Source organism: Mytilus californianus, unplaced genomic scaffold (genome assembly GCF_021869535.1).
Source record: "Mytilus californianus isolate M0D057914Y unplaced genomic scaffold, xbMytCali1.0.p SCAF_4, whole genome shotgun sequence".
Classification (NCBI taxonomy): Eukaryota; Metazoa; Mollusca; class Bivalvia; order Mytilida; family Mytilidae; genus Mytilus; species Mytilus californianus.
Genome location: NW_026262690.1, coordinates 124974103 through 124994461, shown reverse-complemented (window position 1 = coordinate 124994461; position 20359 = coordinate 124974103). Strand labels below are relative to the sequence as shown.

The 20359-nt window shown below is 33.4% G+C and overlaps 1 protein-coding gene across 1 annotated transcript; it reads left to right on the top strand.

Moving 5' to 3' along the window:
* Positions 1-3596: 3596 nt before the first annotated feature.
* On the top strand, positions 3597-10823 carry LOC127739338 (uncharacterized). Its single transcript, XM_052251015.1, has 3 exons — positions 3597-3819; positions 5644-5851; positions 7202-10823. The coding sequence occupies exons 1-3, from the start codon at positions 3622-3624 to the stop codon at positions 9877-9879; spliced, it is 3084 nt and encodes a 1027-aa protein (XP_052106975.1). The 5' UTR covers positions 3597-3621; the 3' UTR covers positions 9880-10823.
* Positions 10824-20359: the final 9536 nt, after the last annotated feature.

Genomic DNA, 20359 nt, shown 5'->3' with positions numbered 1-20359 from the left:
AACAAAAAATCAGACTTTTATTCACGCCGAAAGAATGTTACACATATTAAATTCTTCTTTTTATACTTTTAACAGGTTATTGATGCTGACAAAGAGGAAAACATCGTTCATAATTGAAGAGTTTGGATCAAAGTTGTTTCACAGAGGCTGTAAAGTTTAATCATGACTTCGATTTCACAACTTACAGGAGAAGAGAGAAACTTTACCAGATTTTTCTTCCTCAACTTTAAAGTATCCCCAGACATTGCCAGGCGATTCTTTGACGGAGTTTTCCCGCCAACAAACTTAGCCCATACTATCAACAGTAATATGCGTGCCATTATCAGTTTAAATAAATCAAAAAGAATCAATGCAGCCCAATTAGAAATACTAAGGGGTGTCCAAGGAACAGTATGGCCATCGTATTTTCCTCCGATGCCTGTTGGAAAAAAAGGTAAATAGTTATGATATACTTAATATTTTTTATGCCCCACCTAGGGGCATTATGTTTTTCGGTCTGTGCGTCCGTTCGTCCGTCTGTTTGTCCGTTCGTTCGTCCGTCTGTCCCGCTTCAATTTAAAGTTTTTGGTCAAGGTAGTTTTTGATGACGTTGAAGTCCAATCAACTTGAAACTTAGTACACATGTTTTCTATGGTATGATCTTTCCAATTTTGATGACAATTAGAGTTTTGACCCCCAATTTTACCGTCCACTGAACATATAAAATGATAGTGCCCGCTTCAGGTTAAAGGTTTTGGTCAAGGTAGTTTTTGATGAAGTTGAAGTCCAATCAACTTGAAAATTAGTACACATGTTCCCTATGATCGTTCTAATTTTAATGCCAAATTAGAGTTTTTACCCCAATTTCACGGTCCACTGAACATAGAAAATGATAGCGCGAGTGGAGCATCTGTGTACTATGAACACATTCTTGTTTTTATAATGCATTCGCATTCTGCTAAGGAATATAAGTGAGCCTAACTTATGATGGTGAAAAATTAACTTGGTTATTGTACAATGATACAGAAGTGGTACTTTTCTGTGTTGATCTTATAAAATGTTATGATCAACTAATGGTAAAAAATAAAAATTAGGTAATGCGGTTTGATTGCCAATGAGACACAATGCACTAAAGATCAAATGAACAGGCTATAACACTTACAGGTAACTGTATAGCCTTTAACGATGAGCACAAACCATACCATAGTAAGCTATAAAAGGCCCGGAATATCAGATTGTAAAACAAATCAAAAGGTAAAACTAAAGTCCGAATTTAGGCTAATAACATAGAACGAACCGCTTTTACAAACAGTTACCAAAATAGTAAAATGCAACCACTGGACTACATGCTCCTGGTTTTAGAATAAAGGCAAACAAGTGCTGTATTCACCCGCTTATTCCTAACTAAGTCCTGTAAACAAATCGATATGTTCATTCCAAAAACATGATTTTCAAGCTAAAAGAAAAAAACTTCTAATTGATTTGAAAGTACTGCCAATTCCACTTGAATTTGTTCTATTTAGGGGTCATAATTTTCAAACAATTTGCCATATATCCATTTCAGTGTTTAACATTGTTGTTAAAATTGTTTTGATACATTATTGCGAAATGTATGTCATGGTAAGTAAAACTTTGCTGCGGAATAAATCCATTACCTAAGAATTTGGATTTAAATTAGAAAGACGATTGTTTCTTCCAAAGGAATGTTTGTTTGGTTAAGAATGTACCCTTTCTATTTTTTTTTTATAAATACTCGAAATTTGACGAAATCTTTTCAAATTGCAGTTTTAATTCAATCATCAGTTGCATATAATCAATCCATATGTTCACAATTACGTCATAATGGTGTACTTCAAATATAAAAATAAGAAGATGTGGTATGATTGCCAATGAGACAGCTCCCCACCAGAGACCAAGTGAGATGGCAGTTTACAACTAAAGGTCACCTTACGTTCTTTAACAACGAGAAAAACCGATACCACATAGTCAGCTATAGAAAGACCCGAAATGACAAATGCTAAACAATTCGAGCGAGAAAACTGATTTATGAACAAGACAATGAACAACAAACAAATATGATATACAACATCAAACGACAACTAATGAATTGCAGGCTCCTTACTTCGGACAGGCACATACAGAATGTGGCGAGGTTAAACTAGTTTGTTGTCGCCAAATCCTCCCCTAACCTGGGATAGTGGTGTAACAGTACAACATAAGAACAAACTATAAATGTCAGCTTAAAAGGGCTTAACACATTGGATCGATACAAAGCAGACAAACATCTAACAAAAACACTGGACGTTGCAGGGTTTTGTTTTATACATCCCCACAACAAAAAAAGATATTAAATAGATCTGAGAGTACTCACAGTTTCTGCCAGCTAGTTCATAGCCAATAACAACTATTAAAAACGTCATGCATCTAAGACTAAAATATCAATCAGTACACATCCAACATCCGAAGGATTTAGTATAAAGACGTCATTAACAGCCAGAGAAAAACACGAACTTGTGCAATGACAAGACACAGATATCGACAGATTGTAGAGTCATGAACGTGCATATGTATATAAAATAATATTTAGTTTGATTTTAATTTACTGATAACAAAATCAATATTTATACCAATAAAAACAACATGCAAAGATTTCATTACAGTAAATTTGTAACCTTTAACATGTTTAAGAATAAGTTTATTTAAAGGATCGATAAGTTAACCTTAATTTCCGGGCTCGGTAAACAGCAAAAAAAAAAAAAAAAATAGAATGACTGTGCTATCCCGTTTGAAATAGATTTTCTACAGGTAAAATGTACAGTATACAAAGTATACATTAAATGGTGATATACTGTAATCAATTTTAAAAGACGAAGAACTTTTTGAAAAGGGCTCAAGTTTGAAAAAGTTCTGCAGAAATCGATTCTTCCTCTTTTTATGTCCCCGCCGTAGCGGAGGGGGCATTAAGTTTTATCCTTGTCCGTCTGTACGTCCATCCGTCCGTCCGTCCGTCCGTCCGTACGTCCAAAAATTGGTTTCCGTTCTCTAACTTTAGTTTGCCTCAACCAAATGTTATGAATCTTAAAGACAATGCTTTTTACCACAAAACACATGTCAAGTTTGAATTTTGGTGGCGTCACTTTTACAGTTCAAGAGTTATGCCCTTTTACAAAAGGAAAAATTGCTGTTCTAAAAATATAAATGATGTCATTTTTAAAATCTTCTTTGAAAAGTGGAGTTATCTTTCTTTGTACAGTATGGTAGTTGAATCAACTACAAACAATGCTTTATACAATGCAATATTCAATTTTACTTTCCACTGATAAATTAAAGCAATCTTTACCATTCAGTGCTTACAAGCACTTTGATAACCATTCTAGGGTTATGCCACTTTACAAATCGTTTCCGTTCTCTAACTTAAGTTTGTCTCAACTAAATTTGATGAAACGTATATATAATGCTCATTACCACTAATCTCAGTTTAAGTTCAAATTTTGGCAGCTTCACTTTTACAGTTCTTGAGTTATGTCCCTTTATCACGTTATATGCTAGCGGACGCATCATCTGTGTCCCTATGGACACATTCCCCATTTATTTCCTAATTGTTTTATTCTAGCTACCTCTTCTAAGGACTTTGATCTGACAATGATGATTTGTCTGCTGCGTAATATAGGAGGTTTATCAACACCATCGAATGGATGGGACCAACTTCCGCATCCAAATGATACGTTACCAGGAGCAGACTTAGCTACACTGAAGTGGTACAGAAATCAATTGGCCCATACGACAGTTACTTCTATGGATAACAATGAGTTCAATGACAAATGGACTCTTGTTGAAAAGGTACGCAGTAGCAACCAAGGCACATTTCTTCATTTTGTTCAGATAAGTCATTGTAATTTAGACACGAAAAATACGAGTTTTAGAAAATTAAGGTTGCTTCAGCTGGTGTACAATTTGTCCAAGATTAAGCCAGAAAATAAAAGTTTTAATATTCTTCTCTCATTTAAAGCTCCCGACTATCGAAACACAGTGTTAAAGCCACAGTCACACTAGACCATAATCGCACCATGATCACCGCGATCTTAAATAAATTCAGATCGTGGTGAGGTCGCGGTATGAGTGGCATGAAAATGTAAATTTTCGTTGTTTTCACAATGATACTATGTCCTCATGACGCTTTTACAACGATCCCGCTACGATTATACCACGTTCTCATCACTCTTTTTCTGCGACCTCACTACGATTATCATGATCTTACTAGGCTCATTACGTTCTCACTACGACCATACCACAATTTATTTGATTACAACACGTGCTAACCACACTTATACTACGTTCAAACCGCGATCTTACTACGCTCTCAGCAATAACGTCAACGTCGTGTATCATATAAGTACTGTTCCATTCCTTCTATTTTTCATTAATACGTAGATTTCACAGTCATGCAACCAAAATCTGCCAGAACTCGTGGGGGTGGTTGTAGGGGTAGAGATTGATGCAGATGGAGCTCTGATAAAAACGAATCCTGATCCAGTAGAGATGTCGAACAGACTAATCCAACCTGAATCCCAACCTATTGCTGATCCATCAAGATCAAATGACGATGTTTTAGTGAACGATAATAGGGATGACACAGATGTGTCAAGCATGGTTGAGTCGTTGGAGAAAAAGGACAAGAGGCCCAAATTACATACAGACAAACAAAACCTGGAGAGCTTTTATCTATTGTATGTGACAATGACAATGAACATTATGGTCGTAGTATGAACGTAGTCAGGTCGTAAGAAGAGCGTGATGAGGACGGCATGGGCGTACCAGAATCGTACTATGGTCTTGAAGAGCGTATAAACGTGGTGTAGTAGTAGAATCGTGGTTGGGTCGCGGGAAGAACGCGATGGTCGTAGTGAGGTCGTAGTAACATCGCTGTGAGATCGTAGCGCGGTATCTCCGACTAGAATCGCGCTTTCGCTACGCTCTCGCTACGATTGTACAGCGACCTTTGCGATCTTACCACGACCTTACTGCGCTATCACTACGCTTCTACTACGACCTGATTTCGCCACGACCGTACCACGATTGTTTTGAGCATGTTCAAAGTTGGCCACGCTCATCACGATCTTGAAGACCTCATCAAGACCGTACTTCTACCTTACTGCGATCTACACGATCGCACTACGATCGTCAAAATTTGCATTTTTTTCACAGATCGTAGTGCGATCGTGGCCTAGTGTGACTGCAGTATTAATTGTTCAATGTGTTTTATATATTGAATGAACTTTAACCAAGATCATAAGAAATACACACTAATTTCGTGTATCATAATTAACTAAATGGCAAACTATAAACACAAACCCATTAGCAGACCTATAGACAAATTTCAAGGTAAATTTTGCAAGTGTATGAAAGATGGTTAGGTTTATTATGCGTTCTTTTTAAATGCGGTATGAAAATTGACCGCAGATGGCGTAAAATATTAAAACTTTGAAGTTTTTCGTGATAAATATGACAACCTAAACATGCTAAAGATTAGAAAGTAAGTTGATTTATGCTTAAAGTTTTTTCAAATTTCAAATAAAATTCTATATGTTGAAATGTTAGAAAAAAAGATATGTCATTTTGAAGATTAGATTATCATCAATTACTTGTATATTTTTCTCGTTTAAGGCATTGACATCTTTAAATAAAGGTCAAATTCTACACGAAGTCACTGAAATCTTGAATTACGATCTTGATGGAGAACAAACAAAGACATTAGCAAACGCAGAACTAAAGCAACTGAAAAAAGAATACCTGGTTTGGGAAAAGGAAAAAGACCAGATAGAAAGTGATTTCACTTATTACAGAAAAGGATATCTGCCAAAAAACATTGCAGGTTTGTTTCAATTTTAAAGATATAATCTGTTTAAAGTTTGAAAACGATAGGCGAAAGATACCAAAGGAATGTTCAAACTCATAAGTCGAAAAATAAGCTGAAAATTTTATGTCGAAAAACGAAAAACGAAAAAAGACAAATAACAGTATACAAGACACAACATAGAAAAACTATAGACTGACCAACACGAACCCCCAAAAAAAACAGGGTGGATCTCAGCTGCTCCGGAAGGGTAAACAAATTCTGCTACTAATATGGCACCCTGTTACTTTGCTCGAGTAAGTACACACCCAGTAATAAGTCTAATAAGGTAGGTCACATTCGAGGAAAGAGGACGGGATTGTGGTTACGACAATTGGAATCATATCCGCCGTCATCAGTGACACAGATATGCCATAACGGTCGACCATCTCGTGATGGCGAACATTTTCGAAGGGATGATTTCGACTTCACCACTTGGAACTCTTGGTTTGATAATAACTGGGAGAAATATACTACATATGCAGACGCTGTTGGCATGTAGCTTCATAGAAATGGAAAGTTAACAATTTGGAAGTTGGAATTATCTCTTTTGTTGTAAAGTTTTGTTTTCAACCGACCATCATTTCCAATAAATAAGTCAAGACGTTAATAAACACAGGTGGGGTTATAGCTCAGTAATACAATTGATTTAATCCGAAATCTTGCTCTTTCTGCAACAAAACATTTTTTTTCTGATTAAGTCAATAGTTCGAAATTTACTAATGAGCTGTTTTTAAACATAAACAACTAGTTTTTTATTACATTTAATACGGACGAAGGCGATTTGTTCTGCCGAAATATTTGGCACCACGATTTTATCACATCCTCTTCGTATATTACCATCTAATATTGGTATCTTTGCGCATATCTTAGATTTTTTTAAGATTTTTTTTCCTTATCTGCGATAGACAAACTAGCTTCATCAGGCGCGCGCAACCATCTGGGTGAAATCGGATGCTGATAAGATTATTTTTACCTTATCGTACATTTCGTTTAAATAGAAATGTTTGCGGCTTATCCTACATTTTGTTTGGACAATTCTTATTGTGTTGTTTAAATTGTAGGAATTTCAAGATTTATTTACTTTGGTTTATGATAAAACGATTTTTCATTTCTTTGGTTGATTTCATCGGGTTCAAGAGTTCGTAGATGGTAAATCCAAAATCGTTCTCTTTGTTTTCTACCTTGTGTGTCCGAATTTTGGTTAGCCTGCATGATTTGAAAGTTGACATTTTTAAAAGAATTTCCTATTTTTAAGAAGTTTCACGTGATTGGGCCGTTTGATTGCTTCTTTTTTAAATATATAGAATATGAACATTTTATTTACAGAAGCGAATGCAACTTTGGTTGAAACATGGCTTAATGATGACAAAACTTTTTACGAAACAGAGGGATCGGAACTTGTTTATGATAAACTACATGATTGTAATTGTATTTTGGTGACATCAAATTCAGGATTAGGAAAGACGGCTACCATCCGACATATCGCATTAAAATTTAAAATGGAAGGTTTTGAAATTGTTAACGTTCCCGTAGAGTCCCCAGAGTATATAATTAAGTACAAAACAAATAAAAAACAAATATTTCTCATTGATGATGTCCTTGGTAAATACAATTTAAGTCCAACACTTTTGGAAAAATGGGAAAGAATAAACGAAAAACTTATCAGCTGCTTGGAAACAGAATTAAATTCAAATAAAATATTGTGTACACTAAGATTACAAATAGCACGCAATAAAAGATTTGAAAATGCATCGACAATTCTAAACAAAGAAGTCATTGATTTAGAACACGAGTCTTATGCACCTTCAAAAGAGGAAAAACAGGAAATATTGATGAATCATCTTAAGGCAAATGACTTAGAAAAGGAAATTAAAACACAGGAGGTTGAGATAATGTGTGACACGACTTATGCATTTCCTCTTCTTTGCAAATTAGTTTCAAATGACGAGGAAATATTTAAAAAAAGAATCTCATTCTTTAAGCAACCATTATCACTGTTTAGGGAGGAACTTGAGAAAATAGGGAATGAAAATAAGAAGCTATATTGCATTTTGGTGATATGTATGTTGTATAATGGTTCATTTAGTAAAAATATATTTGATATTGACTCAGATGAATGTGATGAGAAAATATACAGAATAATGAAAACTTGCAAACTTCAAGAAAACATGTCTAAGAAAGAACTCGAGGATATCGTGTTTTCTGCTATAGGATCGCATTTCACAAAGGATGGCTACAATTTCCAGTTTATTCACGATTCGTTTAAAGAAACTGTCGGTTGTCATTTCTATACATTTGATCCCCAAGTAATGTTTTCAGACTGTGATATCCTGTTTATTAGAGATCGGGTCAGAGTTCATTCCATTGAAAACATGAATGAAAATGTTGATGAAAATTTTGTGATCATTCAGGAAGATGAATTGAATGAGAATCATTTTAATTCGTTATTTGATAGATTGTCGAATGAATTAAATAGTGGGAGGTTTTCCAGTTTGTTGATGAGCCACCTTTTTAAGAATAGAGATTTTGTCTATACATTTGGGACCCGTTATGAAAATAATCAGGGCATGCTGGGATCAACAAATTTGTTTTTGAAGAAGGTTAGTTCTGAGCGGATTTGGAGCCATTTGTTTAGACATGTTAATAATCCCTTTGAAACAGACCAGTCAGTTAGTGTAGCGAAAAGAATAAAAGATATATTTCTATCGAATGAAGAATTCATAGATAAGCAGGATGCCATTAGTCGAGTTATAGAGGCCATAGCTGCCAGAAGTACATTTATACACTGGATTGTGGCGTTTGGCTGCAATACATCTTTTCAATATGCTTGGAGCAAGATGACATCTTTGGAGCATAAATGGATTTTGGGAAGAGATTATACATACAACCCCTTAGTAAAGTCCTTCTTTCCTCTAGCTGTTCTTGGTGGTAGCTTAGATATTGTAACAAAGTTAATTTCTACTGGTGCAGATGTAAACTGCATTTCCGAATTTTGGGAAACACCTTTATATATAGCAGTAAAATCAGATCGCTATGATATGGTACGCTTACTGGTGAGAAATGGAGCAAAGGTAAACCTACGAGGATGGTTTGCAATGAAGATTCCAATAGCTGTTACTTCAAACAAACAGGAATTTACTAGTTTGATTCTTGAATACGATTCAAACCAGACTGAGCTTCATAAAGCAGTCCGACATAACGAATTAGAAAATTTGAGATCAAATATTCGGTCAGATAATATTGATTCTAAAACAAAGAGCGGATGGACAATTCTACATTACGCTGTAATATTGAATAATTTAGAAGCTGTAAAGGTTTTATTTCATAAGGACTTGCCGCAAAACGATGATTCTTATTTTGACTTTACACAAGATGACCAAGAGAGCGAATTATTGTGCAGAGAACCGACACCAAAAATAAACATTACTGACAATAACGGACTTACTGCTATGCATCTAGCAGTAATAAATGATAATATCGAGATGATATCTGCTCTGCTGGGTTATAAAGCTGAGGTGAAGGTTCGTGATGTTTTTAATAGAACCCCGTTACATTACGTAAACAGTGAAAGAGCAATAAAATTACTGCTCACTCATACCTCTCAGAATCTGTGTTCGGAAGATTATCAAAGCGTAGAAGAGGGGGGAGTGCACGGAAAGATACCAATTTCAGTTTTCAGGACCATATGTTTTAATATTACTGTACACAATTCTTTCAGAAATATTGGTCGTGACTTTATAAACATGCCAGACAAGGAGGGTAATACACCCTTGCATTCTGTTATAAACAAGTGCCTTTTAAAAAAGGAAATCACTGGTTGTATAGAAACATTGCTAGAGAATGGGGCCAATCCTTATTTATTTAATGATAGTGGCACTTCATCATTAGAGTTAATTAAAAGCAGTTTTGATACAGTCAAAAACATAAACAATAGTGAAAACTATAAACAATCACATACGAAAACTTATAACGTATTTGCTTTAGGCATGTTCATCTTAACTTGAGTGACTTTGGGCCTAGCGATATATCTGTCCTCTGTTATTAGAAAGGAAAGTCAAACTGAACTTTTCTGCGTTGGACAAGGTGCAGAATCTACTCATATTTCCTTGGTGCAGGTGACGAGAAGCATAAACGTTATAATATTTTCTTTTGTACTTCTTTGGTTATTATCAATTACGTTTTACATGAGGTGTTCAGATCTCCTTCGGCGATGTTTTGGTTTGTTTTTAGTATTAATAATTCTAGGGTGTGGTTCTTTATTATTATTTGGTCCATTTGTATATATTCAATTCATATACAGGTTTATGTATGCAATGATTGAAGTTGTAATAATATGTTCGATCTTTATAAAATTGATGTCAAATTTAACACCTGTAGTATTAGTATGTTGGAACAGAGGGAACATAGCTGTTCTAATGTGTTTGTTCCTTCTGATCTTTGCTATTTTCTATGTGTTTGTATCTACCGCATCTACTGACGACAAAAAATTTGACAATTTTGATTCCACGCACGATATAAATACACTGAACATTACAACTTCAAATTGTACAGATTTTAGTTCTGTAAATATCTCATGTACAAGTTTTGCCTATAATGTTACTTATAAGAATGGGGCCGATTTCTCAATACAATGTCGTACTGACCCTAATATTACAAGTTATAATGTTACACTTACAGTGGATTCAGGATTTATAGACTGGTCAGAAATAGGACTAATGTCTTTATTTTGTTTGAATCTTTCGTTACATGCAACAAGTGTCTTTTGTTTTTCAAACTGTATCCTTGTAATAATAATTATGAAAATATTCGGCCGGCAAAAATCGTTCCCGCTTATTATTGGAGTGGCAATGTGTTTTTTATATTTAGATATATTGTGTCAAATGATGTATTAATATGAGTAGGTGTGATAGAATGTTGTAGAAAATTAAAAAAATTAAAACGATAACAACTTAGAATGATGTCTTAAACATATGACCAAATCTACATAGCAAAAATTAGACGTCAGATCTGGGAAAAAATAGCAGGTGCTCCAGAAGGGTTGCATCATGAATTACCTAAAACTACTTACGGGTAAAGTAGTATCAAAGTGACAATTCAACCCCCTAAAAAACAAACAAATATATAACAAAACCAAACAAACAAAACAAAACAAAACACAAGAAAAACACACAAAAAACCAAACAAATAAATCGTTAATGAGAGTAATATATGTTGAAATGATTTTAGCTCACCTAGGACCGTTGTCTGTCCGTCGTTGATTAAAAAAAATCTTCTCTGAAACCACTGGTCAATCTAGACCACTTAAAGGTATATATCCATACTACTAAAATAATGAGGTCCAATTTGTTAGCCGGCATGACGTAAAAACGACGAATCAAAGAATTCAACTTTATATATAACTGATTTAAGACAACGGTGTTGTTTAAATATTGCACCATTCTAGGCCCCTTTGTTTTACACATAATTAATATTTCCAATAGTTAACAATAATTTATCTGCATAATTCATCTTTATATAGAAAAATGATTTATTTTTTTTAGAAAAAAAACCTTTTAGTCTCGAAAAAAAAACAACACAAAAACATGCACAACAATAGATAAATGCTCTAAAGTGAATGTCCCGTTAAAGTTTCTATGACCAATCTACGAACGAGTTAACTCAGATTTAAGTTCTAATGTTACGTAACAACAAATTGTCAGGTAATGTAAAGGAATCGTGTCAAACCAATAGCCATCAGGTGACACTAACATCCTGTGTACAATATGTGTTTCCAGAGTTTAGTTTAAGTGATACACACAATTTTTCTAAAATGTACAAATATATAATTCTCTTTCCCGTGTACACTACCGAAGAAATGTATATCATAAAGAACTTTAAAAAAATGTGAACATTATGAAAAATTCTTCGATACGTTGATTTTTGCTTTAAAAAAATAACCAAATATAAATGTTTCACCATAATTGTTTGAAAAAAAAATATACTCTACTTCAAATTTTTTATTTAATAGATTTTTTTTTATTTCATAGAAAATCAAACGAGACTTCATTGCATATGATTTTTGTCATTTATTTTTTTAATTCAATGTTTTAAGCAAAATCCAGGCAATAAGAAAAATCATTATTGAAATTTTAACTGGTGTACAAAAATATGTCATTGCAGTGTATACCCGCCTATATTTATCGACAGAGTTATCGGTCCTAAATAGGACTGATATAGTTGGGTATGACAAATGATTCTTGTTTGGATATTTAGCTGATAAAACTTTTTGTTTGATAGCAATAGTTTGAATTAATCTGCAAGTCATATGGTCACCAAAAGTGAAAACAGTTGAGACCCTATGACTGAAGTGGATGAACAATATGTTTGTCAAACTGTGTTTTGCACCGGTCCAACCAGCCTGGTAAATATTGCACGGTCCCTAAAGACTCAATAATGAAGCTCGAATATAAAAAAAGATAACAATAGATGATTCGCAATATTCAATATTGCATTTGCAATTTTGAATATAGTATTTGCAATTTTGAATGTAGTATTTGCAATAATTTTAAACTTGTGCATAATAAAATTACGTTTGAACATACTGATACGCTAAACAAATAGGCTGTGTTTAATATGTGTTTCGAAAATGTTTGTTTTACCGGAAAAACGATACGGCGCGTAAGATGTTCTCGTCCTGAATATGCATTTTATTCACCATCAAACGTTCAATATCTTTCCATGTTCGAAATCAGAATTTAATGAAACGTAGTAAACTGTGTATAATAAAGCGATTAAATTCTACTAAAAACTTGTAAATAAAATTGAGAATGGAAATGGGGAATATGTCAAAGAGACAACAACTCGACCAAAGAGCAGATAACAGCCGAAGGCCACCAATGAGTCTTCAATGCAGCGAGAACATTCCGCACCCGGAGGTGGTCCTCAGCTGGCCCCTAAATAAAATTGTGTGCTAGTTCAGTGAAAATGGACGTCAAACTAAACTCCAAAACATATAAATGAACTAAAATTAAAAACACATACAAGACTAACAAAGGCCAGAGGCTCCTGACTTGGGACAGGCGCAAAAATGCGGCGGGGTTAAACATGTTTTGTGAGATCTCAACCCTCCCCCTATACCTCTAGTCAATGTAGAAAAAAGAAACACAGAGCAATACGCACAGTAAAACTCAGTTTAAAAGAAGTCCGAGTCCGATGTCAGAACAGGTAACAAAAGAAACTAAGCAAAATGACAATGATACATAAATGAACAAAGGACTACTAGCAGTTACTGACATGCCAGCTTCAAACCTCAATTAAACTGATTGAAAGATTACGTCTTCATCATATGAAAATCAAGTACAATCCCTCCTGTTAGGGGTTTAGTATCATGCCATCATAAAATATATGAGAAGAACAAAACCCGTATCATGCCAACAACTGGTTTTAGAATAAATATTTATTTCTGATGCAAAGATCATATGAGTGAATCAATATTAATTCCAAAATATGCAATCCTTAATGACATGACAACAGTATCGTAACTATATCCTTTCCGAATAAGTCTGTTTAAAGGTTTGGTTAGCTTTTGAGGTGTATGCCGACATTTTTGTGCTTTGTAAAGAATATTACCATAAAATATTGGATGTGAAATACCTGAACGTATAAGATGTCTGCATGTTGATTTATATTTACGAATGATGTCTTTGTACCGATGATAAAATTTAGTAAATGTTTTGACTAGTTTGTGATATCGAAAACCCTGTTGTAATAATTTTTCAGTAATACAGAGATTTCTTTCGTTGAAATCAAATACGTTGTTACATACACGAGCGAATCGAACAAGTTGAGATATATAAACACCATAAGATGGCGACAAAGGAACGTCACCATCTAAAAATGGAATATTAACAATAGGAAATGTAAAATCATCTCTTTTATCATAAATTTTGGTATTAAGTTTCCCGTTAAAGATAAAAATATCAAGATCCAGGAAAGGGCAGTGTTCATTGTTAGTATTAGCTTTATTTAAAGTGAGTTCGGCAGTATAAATCTCTTTAGTGTACATACTGAAGTCGTCATTATTGAGAGCCAATATATCATCTAAATATCTAAAAGTGTTATTAAATTTTTGAATCAGATGTTGTTTCGATGGGTCTTTGCTGATTTTAGTCATAAATTGTTACTCATAATAATACAGAAACAGGTCCGCAATAAGTGGTGCACAGTTAGTCCCCATGGGAATTCCGATAACCTGACGATATACGGAATCTCCATAGCGAACAAAAATGTTATCTAGTAAAAATTCAAGGGCAGTTATAGTATCAAAGCAGATCCAGTTGACATAGTTCTTTTGTTTGTTGTTACTAAAAAATGACCTAAAAGAGTTTGAACATCTATATTCGCATTCCGACTTTTTAATACCCATTTAATCAGGTGTGTGATTTTTTTTCTTAATAAGATTATGAGGCAACGTGGTATATAGGGTAGAAAAATCAAAACTTTGAACAGATTCGAAATCACCAATATAAGCATGTAATTTATCAAGTAGTTCCAACGAATTTTTGACACTCCAAAAGTAATTAATTCCACTATTTTCAAAGGCCTTATTTGTGCATTCATTTCTTTCTATATTCATAATATTAATCTGCTCTTGTGCTAGTCTTTGATACTGAAGACAATTTGTCATGAAAAAGTGAAAATTTTAAAAGTTTTTGTAAAATTTACTTTTTAAGGTTACCATTCAATTATAAAACTAGAATGATTAAATTGTATCTGAAAGATACTTTGATAAAAAGTTGATATTGGTTAAGAATGTCTTTCTAAGTCATTTTTATCGAGCCTGCGAAGTATTTTTCGAAGAAGCGAGACATACACATATCCACATCTCTAGTGTCGACGTCGACAGCGTCAACATATACGACCAATTTATGGTTAAAACTCTGTTTAGACATCAATTACATTGTCAAATATTTTTAGATTTAAATGAAACTTTCACAGAAGCTTTTTTATGATACAAAAAAAAGAATAACAGTACGTGTCCAGCATAAGAATTCAAAAATATTTGTTTTTTTTCATTTTCCGTATTTCAAAGATAAATAGAGATTTATTTGCAGTTTACATTAGATACAGTTTTAGGTTAAAGTATTTCAGGCATCAACAATCTTGTCAAATATTCATGGAATTTTAGAAAAAAATACACATAAGGTTTTTTCGTATTCTTACTTATAAAAGGTCTTTTTTTGCAGTTAACATTTATGTACAACCTGGGGTAAAGGTGGATAGGGATCTTCATTAATATTCATAGAATTTTTTTTAATAATTTGTCAAAATGTAGTTTATATCATGCTTTTTTCAAAAATATAATAAAAAGTATGGGTCACCGTGCTTTTTTTCACGCTATAGTTTGTGCAAAATGGTCAGATTTTATATAGATGATACATGGAAAACACAATTTTGTGTTATAAATAGAAAACTACACCATAGAATTGTATGATAAAATATGAGAAAATAGCTCTAATAATATGCTTTCAGATCAGAAAAAGAAAAAAATGGGGTCACCGGACTCGTTTTCTTTCTTCATAACAAAATAGGTATATTCACAACACATTATATTATAAAAATTACATTATCTGAGTAATCTCCCCTTATGTTTCAAAGTTTGAAAAAAAATGTATCAAACAAAAATATTCTGGTTTTTGTAAAATACAGCCGTAAATATGATAAAACACATAATTTTCTATAGTTACATGAAAAGTCTTACACATGAATTATATACTACTCTCGAAATTTGCACATTTCATTAAAGATATAGACCGATTGTTATCTGCGATTCAAAATCCAAGATGGAGATAGACACCTCAGCTACCTTAAGAGTGTAAAGACGTCAAATAACTTTATTAAACCTTCAAAGAATTGTATGAACTTGTCACAAAAGTTGTTTTTAATGAATAAGAGAAAATGTTTGAATTAGAATTTTATGAACTTTTGCACAAAAGGTTTTTTATAAGTAAAAATGCCTGAATTAATATTGTTTATATTGTTACTATTCTGCATTTTACTGATAAGTTGATTTAGTCTGTTTTGCAGTTAACAATTACGTACATTCTGGGAGTACACTTGCTGATACACTTACATTGTTAAAACCTGCATGGAATGCATTGAAACTTGGACATAAGCTTCTTCAAATCAAGAATCAGAAGAAAAAAAGTTTGATATAAAACAAATCTGTCTTTTTCTGATATTTTTGCTTAGTTTTTGTCAATTAACATGACACCTTTACATGGATAGTAGTAATCGCATACGAGACACAGGTTCTGCAGGTGGAACCGTTTACGACAGTTTTGGATAAAATACTGACAATTGCGATTTTGGGTCATTTATATGCATTCATAATTGGACTGCAAACCCAAAGTACACATATGAAACAGTGATACTGTAATTATTTGTTAAGATCAGAGAAATTGTTGTAAAAGGTCTTAAGGCATGTAAAATGATTTATGGGTAATTTGTTACTTACTCTTCCTAATGAATGATGACATGAACAACATATAACACATTGCTATATACTGACTAGTGTCACATCCGGGGATAATTTCCTTATTCATGTAACAGCTGTTGTTCACATGGACACAAATAGCAGTCTTTGTACAATTTGTGCTTCTTGTCATTCTTGGGGATCATGAATTCAGCTGATTAAGGTAATATATACGTGTCTATATATATATATATATTTATCTATTTATCCTAAGGTAAACATCTTTTCTTCGTACATCACTATTTTATTGAGGCCCAACATATGATAATACTACCTCTTGGTGGATAGGTAGGTACGTAAATGATTTTTGTTTAATTTTTTTTTTCATATACAGTCTACATATACAGGAAATTATTCTGGAATTAACGGAGCTTTACCGCAAATGTTTTGACTTAAATAGTGCTTAACCAAAATTGTCCATAAAATGTGATGGGTTAGGAATGAAAATTAAGGATAAGTTGGACTGCATAATATAGAACTATATGCTTTAGCCAGACATATCATTATGATTCGATAATCTTAACAAATATGCTTCTGATAAACAACAAACACCCATCCCATTAAACCAAAGAAAATAAATTAAATATGTATCAGACTGTCAAAACCGACCAAAAGATCGTCGGCAAATCCAGAAACCATCCTGCAGATAGCAAATTATTAGAAGTTAAGATTTAAAAGAAGAAGAAAAAATTCAAAACACTGATACTATGTTCATGATGTATGGAGAATACACACATTAAATGTATAATTTATATCGATTTTAGCATAACAAGAACACAAATATTTCCGTATTGATACAAACCCGCCTTATTTTCTTGGTATCCACTTGAACTACATCGTACAGGTTACTACGACACATGAACGAGAATGAAGGTTGTAATTTTAAGTGGTTTATATATATATATGTATATAATGAAAACAACACATTAAATAATTGTATGCGTCCGAAGCGCTTTTCTGGATTTACCTTCATCAGGAACGGTCAAAGCCAAATACTTGAAAGCCGATGATGTATTAAAACCGAAACGGTATACGATTTGTGTTTAAGTGCCAGTCTTTGTAAGAATCGGGCAAATTAGAAAAAATTCAAAACATGGCCGCAAAAACCCACCAACCTAACCACCCTATTTTAAATGGTACCCCCATCCTGAGTAAGAAATTGTATTTATTTCGTTTCTGCGTTTTGTAATTCGAGAAATATTTAGAAAAAGTTTGGTTAGAATATTAGCAAAATACGGAGTTATCTCCCCGTAATTGTTTATACTAGTGCATTTCAACAAAATTATATCTTGAATTACCAGCACAGGGAAAGGAAACGAATGTATGCTCTTCAACTTTGTACTTGTTTGGCTTTATAACTATTTTGATCTGAGCGTCACTGATGAGTCTTATGTAGACGAAACGCGCGTCTGGCGTATTACATTATAATCCTGGTACCTTTGATAACTATTTACACCAATGGGTCGATGCCACTGCCATGACATGAATATCAATTATATGGTCATTTTAATAAATTTCCTGTTGACAAAACTTCAAATTTGACGAAAAACTAAGGATTTTCTTATCCCAAGAATAGATTACCTTAGCCCTTTTTGGCACAACTTTTGGGAATTTTGGGTCATCAATGCTTTTCAACTTTTTTGATCTGAGCGTCACTGATAAGTCTTATGCAGACGAAACGCGCGTCTGGCGTATTAAATAATAATCTTTGTACCTTTGATAACTAATTATATTCATGCACCATTATACATTCTGAACTTAAATTAATGTAAAGCTGAGTGGGTTTTTGTTTGTCTTGTTTTCACCATTGTCTGATTCTTAGGCACATTGGTACTTAATGATTGTGACCTTTGTGAAATATATATTATTCCTGAACACATCAATTCAAATTTTATCAAAATCAATATATACTTTTATCTATGATGAGTTTATTAACAACCACTGGGTCGATGCAACGGCTGGTGGAGGCTTCTCCGCGAGAGTATCACCAGCCCAGTATTCAGCATTACTGTCATTACTGTATTTACATGAATTATCATTGATATGATCATAATTACAGATTAACTGTTGATAAAACTTCAAAATACTAAGGAGTTTCTACCCCAGGAATAGATTACCTTAGCTGTATTTGGCAAAACTTTTGGAATTTTAGGCCCCTCAATGCTCCTCAATCTCGTTCTTTATTTTGCCTGTTTAACTTTTATGATTGAAGCGTCAATGATGAGTCTTTTGTACACGAAACGCGAGTCTGATGTACACAATTTTAATCCTGGTATCTACGATAAGTTTTGTTTGCAGCGTCTCCTCCATGACCAGTAAATTGAAAAATGGTTTTTCTGACATAAACAACTGGCCATGCGGGAAGATTTTATTCAGATATTAAATTTGAATTATGTGTGTAACAATACCCTTTGAAATTATACCGATTAAAATATATGTAAGTGTAGCAAAAAGTTTTCCATTGATAGATTGAGAAATATAACGAGAAATGAGAGAATTGGTCCGATTTGTAGAACTGGCCTTGCGGATGCTCATATATTTGTGAATGCAAAAAAAAAAAAAACAAGTAAAACTGTGAGCTACTGCTCAGTGAGGAAGTTGTTGAGTGATGAATCTTAAAACGCATCACATGGTATAGTTGACTTATATAAACCCTGAAACCAAATTTCAGAAATCCTTGTCAAGTAGTTCCTGAGAAAAATGTGACGAAAATTTTCAACTTGGCTATCATGTGTAAAATAATACAAGTGTTCGGTAAACAGGAAGTTGTTGAGTGATGAATCTGAAAACGCATCACACGGTGTAACTGACTTATATAAACCCTGAAACCAAATTTCAGAAATCCTTGTAAAGTAGTTCCTGAGAAAAATGCGACGAAAATATTCATGGGACGGAAGGACTGACGGATAGACTGACGGATGGATGGACTGACGGAAGAACAGACAGAGGTAAAGCAGTATACCCCCACTTTTTTTAAAGCGGGGTATAAAAAATAGAGTTGTAGGAGATTTGAGGGAGAAGATCATACCTCCATAATATACCTAACATCCGTACGTGAAAAAAAGTGCTTGGTTTGATTATCAGTTTTTATAGAAAAGGTATAAACGATGTGAATTTAAATAAAAATAAATGTAATATATTATGTCTTGATTTACGTTGCTTTGGTGTACATTATGTTAATTAAAATTTTAGTAAAGCTCTATTTAATTTGTCTGTATAACTATTTGACTAATAAAAATTTTGAAGTTGAAGATAAGTTTGAACTTCAATTAAGGTTTCCTTCCGCATCTGTTATCTAATCTTATAGAAAAGCGTCTTTTTTTCGAAAGCCGTTTGCTGACCAGTAGATGTTTAGTGTATGTCTGTGTATTCAACATTGGATTGCTGTTTTATTGGCGTATTCCCTAAATTCTATTTTATTTGTACCTCTCTGCATTTTGATCTTCATATGATTGCCTTTTTGCTTAATATATGAAACGTATTCTTACTCTAAAACAAGTAATTTTCTCTCGAGATTTATCACCCAATACATATTTTTTCTGTCTGAAGTGAATTAAACTATTCATTTCCGTTGAAGTACACACACTTCAAGTATTCAAAGAAAAAGATCTTGATTGAAAAAAAAACAAACAAAGAAAGTAATTGAAAAAAAAACACTATCTGCATCTCGTTAAGTCACAGTTTGACTTTCACGAAAGAAAATGCATTGCAATTTTCATCTAGCGTTCTTAGTAAAGCAGAAAGCAGTCTTCACGCTCAGCCACAGCTTGTTACATCACAACCTGACCTGTAAGAATTTCTATTACAGACCAATAGAACATATATACAAACGTTTTCAATCAATAAGCGTTGGACCTGTAGTTGCAAAATACTGCGAGTATAACGAGCTTAGAGAAAAAACGTGTTTTATTGTTCTTAACATCGAAATGTTTCAAATTGATAGCAATATTTATATTTTTTGAATGGAACTT

Excerpts from the sequence above, each read along its gene's own strand:
- LOC127739338 (XM_052251015.1), top strand. The coding sequence starts at position 3,622 with ATGATGATTTGTCTGCTGCGTAATATAGGAGGTTTATCAACACCATCG. Across the intron at positions 3,820-5,643 it reads AATGGACTCTTGTTGAAAAG|GCATTGACATCTTTAAATAA; the intron begins GTACGCAGTAGC and ends TTCTCGTTTAAG. Across the intron at positions 5,852-7,201 it reads TCTGCCAAAAAACATTGCAG|AAGCGAATGCAACTTTGGTT; the intron begins GTTTGTTTCAAT and ends TTTTATTTACAG.